The sequence below is a fragment of the Corvus brachyrhynchos genome, unplaced genomic scaffold (genome assembly GCF_000691975.1).
Source record: "Corvus brachyrhynchos isolate BGI_N302 unplaced genomic scaffold, ASM69197v1 scaffold44, whole genome shotgun sequence".
Classification (NCBI taxonomy): Eukaryota; Metazoa; Chordata; class Aves; order Passeriformes; family Corvidae; genus Corvus; species Corvus brachyrhynchos.
In genome coordinates this window covers 8,445,723-8,449,659 of record NW_008238359.1, presented here as the reverse complement: position 1 = coordinate 8,449,659, position 3,937 = coordinate 8,445,723, and the positions used below count along the sequence as shown (strand labels likewise).

The following is a 3,937-nucleotide window of genomic DNA, read 5'->3' as shown; positions in this document are numbered from 1 at the left end:
GTCTATGATCTTGGTTTTCTTCATGACAAACTCTTGCATTGACTATTACACATTTACAAGGTGTCAGTTTTCATTTGGTTATTGTTGTTTAAAGCAGGCGAAGGCTTGCTCTTCTGGCCATCGGTTCCTCCTTTGGATGTGTCCTGGAAGAAAAGCCTTGGCATCCACAGTGACATTAAAATTCGTTTATATTCATTCCGAAAATTCTGGTTAAGAAGACCATATATTATTGCATTAAGGCAGCTGTTGAAATAGGCCATTAAGTAGCTTATAATGAATAGCCATTCAGGAACTTTTGGTGCCATTTCCGTAGGATCAATGGCTACAGCCAGTCCAATGAAGTTTAGAGGTGCCCAGCAAAAGGCAAAAATCACAAAAACCACAAACATAGTAAGAAAGTTTCTGAAGTCACTTGGCTTCAATCTTGGCTTTGTTTCTGACTTGACTCGTCTTCTGACTTGAAGCACTAAAACCCAAATTCGAAGGTAGCAGAAGCTGACAATGGTGATAGGGACAATGAAGTGAATGACCACAACAGCTATCGTATAGTAGGAGCTTGCAGTCTGGACAAACGTGCACGAATAGATGCGTGGATCATACTTCAAAGAGCCAACAAAAAAATTTGGCACAGTTGCAATCACTGTTAAAATCCAGACTAAGGAGACATACAGCATTGTGTTCCAACAGCTGTACACTTTGTCATAGGCAAAACTATGACATATGTAGCAATATCTGTTTATTGCAATTGCAGTGATGTTGAAAATGGAGCCTATTACACTCAGTCCCATCACAAAGCCACTCGCTTTGCAGTGCGTTTCACCCAGTGTCCATCCATTGCGGAAAATAGCTAAGAGCACCAGTGGGTATGGATACAAGGCCACCACCAGATCAGCCAAAGCTAGGCTCACCACAAATGCATTACCTGGAGGGAAAGAAAAATACATAGACATAAGTCTGAAAGCAAGCATAGCTGTGAACAAGAAGAAAAACGTTACATTATTTTGGGTGTCTGCAATGCTAAACTATTGATGATGTCAGCAAGCAGCAGATATATAGGACCAATAGGGAAATGATTTTACAATGTAACTTAGAACACCATAGAAATATCTGTAGAAACATGATATTTCAAATCTGTTGGTAACTGGATTATAACGTCCTTGCTCTTTTTGTCTTTAATAAACATAGCCATCAGTGAGCCATTACATAAGCGCATGTTGGTTTAAGTGTAGCTAACTCCACAGCTGGATTGAATAAAATGAAAATGAAAAAAAAATCTAAATTGTGCCAGGTAGGTAAGCCATTGTGTCATTCTAACCTATCACTGGAATGCTAATGGGCTTGACAATTATCAAGGAGAAGGATATACAGAGACTAGGTCAATAGCTATTGGAAGGATGTGTTGTTTTATGCATACTCTAAATTGCTACAAAATACTCTGTAGTATAGATATTTTCTGCATGAATGGCCTACCCATACTGCAGTTATTTTCTCATTGGATTGTCTAAGCAAGAGTGAATTGCCTTCACCAACCTCCACAGAAAGGCGTATTTAAATAAACAAAGAAAACTTCCATGCATGCAACAGAAAGTATTCAAATTTTCTGCTGATGACATTATGGGAATATAGGTGATATGTTTAAGCCATATTGTCTCTCTTTAAACAGTGTCCTTTTCATCAGTTTGAAATTTCTGACATTGTATCTAAGGGTATTTTTATAAAACAGTGAGATAATAAACTACATTCCTGAAAAAATGTTCTTTAAGAACTTCACTCTAGAACATAGAGATACTAACTTCGAATTCTTGGCATTTAGGTAGTATAAAATGTATATAGTTTGTATGGTTTTGTATATGGCTTGCATACTCTTTTTTTTTTTCCTGAAAGTCCTTCACAGCATGAACCAATATGCAAAAAATCCAAGCAATTTTAAAAATTGTGCATGGAACATAATTATTTTTTTGAAAAGAGCAGTTAGATGCTCCATTCTACAAATTCTGAGCTTACTAGTCCTCAACTAACAAAGCAGCTCTCCACACCATTTTAAGAATGGCATTAACTGGAAGTCATAAAAGCAACAACCATATAGAAATATACTCATCAAACATGACAGATTTTCACCTGTACTCTGTTTTCTCCACCTGCTTTACATCTGTAGCTTCCTGAATTAAGGAATGGGGAGGTATCTTTCTCCCATACACTTTAGGGGACAACCATGCTCATCAGAATTTGCACAACAGCGAGTAAACTTAATGGAAAGCAGGATTATCCATCTGTACCTGCAGGAATATTGGCTTATCCCAAGAGTGGTGCACAACTTATTTTAGATGGCTCCTTTTTATATATTTAGTAGCCTGTTTTATATATTTTTAAAAGCTTCACAAGCGTTTCCATAGCTGCAGCTTTATGATTTGTGAGGAAAGACTGAACAAATTAGGGAGACAATTGAGTGGGACATGATAACTTCAAATAAGCAAAGCAGGAAGGATGTAACCTGTTCCCATGACTGTTGTGAATCCAAGCAAACTTCAGTCACAACAAGGAAGTTTCAAAGTAGGTGGCAAGAAATAGATTTTAATGGAAAGAAGAAGGAAGTGTTGGAACACCTTGCTTTGAGTCTGCCATCAAAGGTTGTAAGAAAACATGAAACAAGTATGTGTCAATATTGGCCTAGACAAAGATGATCCCTTTGTACAGGAAGGATGAGATGACTGTGAAGGCCTCTTCTAGACATATGGTAAACAGACAAAAAGCCAAAACTAACAAAAGAACAGGGGCATCTTTATCAGAATGTATTTACATCATAGCAACAAGCATTTCTCTTATGTTTTGTCATCACTGCTGTCTCTGACATTTGAAGATAGAGAAGTCAGAAGCTGGAAGAAGGAAGGAAGGAAGGAAGGAAGGAAGGAAGGAAGGAAGGAAGGAAGGAAGGAAGGAAGGAAGGAAGGAAAAGGAAGGAAGGAAGGAAAAGGAAGGAAGAAAAGGAAGGAAAAAAGACTTTTTTGTGTTTTAGAAGGCCTTTTGGAGAAAAAGAGAATTTAGTCTGGGGTGTGTTCACTAAGATTAATCTAAACTCTAAGGCCTCCCAGCATCAGCTTCTACCTGAAATGTAGTTGTTCAGTTGAAATAGAGTGGGCATTCAGCTCTTTCAATCATATTTGGAAATTTACTGTAAAGTACATTTAGCGAGATATTTTCAAAGTTTTGAATGCAATTTACGACTTGAAAATTCTAGGTGAAATGAATAAATAGAGTTAGCAAGGAACTTGTCAAAAACTTAATTTACTAGTTTACAACTCAGAAGAAAAATGGTCCAATATCTATAAAGGCCTCAGGTGATTTGTCACTTCTATAGCTGTTTACAGGGTTGAATGTTCCCACTGTGTACTGCAAAGTAAGGTCCAATGGTATTTTTCTGTCTTTGTGCATGACTGCAGAATTAAGTTTAATGTTTATTATGGCAATGAATAATCTACAGAAGTAGAGAGAAACTTTCCTAATTCATAAAACATAAATAATTGACATTTTGAGAAACCAAAAGTCTTAGACATCTTTTATGCGCTTGGAGAAAGTTAATGTTCTTGATACACTTAACCCAGAGCTTTTAGAGTGGCCTAAATTACATTCATAATATAACTAAAGAGGTAACTTTTTGCTGCTTGTAACAAAATAAAAAGCACAGAATTCTCATCTAGCTGGAATTATTATCATTGCTTCTGGAATTTACTCGATGGACTTTGTTCCTAGATTTCAGTTTCATAAGAGAAAGAGATATATTCATTTGTAAGAAAAACATTTGCTCACTGGAATGGAAAGACCCCTAAATTACAAGCAGTAGCTACTAAAAGCCAGATGTCTTGCCAGGTATTCAAAAAGATCCACATCTGTGCTGTTTTAAACACTGGTAGTTGTATGCATAAAAAAGAAAATAAGTTCT

At 36.6% G+C, this 3,937-nt stretch overlaps 1 protein-coding gene across 1 annotated transcript in view; it reads right to left on the bottom strand.

Annotated features, from left to right (window-relative positions):
• Positions 1-6: 6 nt before the first annotated feature.
• The window catches only part of LOC103616752 (melatonin receptor type 1B), a gene marked incomplete at its 5' end in the record, with an annotated part of 23,052 nt that continues 19,121 nt past the window's right edge, over positions 7-3,937 (bottom strand). The window contains one exon of the mRNA XM_008634975.2: positions 7-922. Coding sequence (XP_008633197.1) covers positions 54-922 — 869 coding nt within the window. The remainder of the gene's footprint in view (positions 923-3,937) is intronic.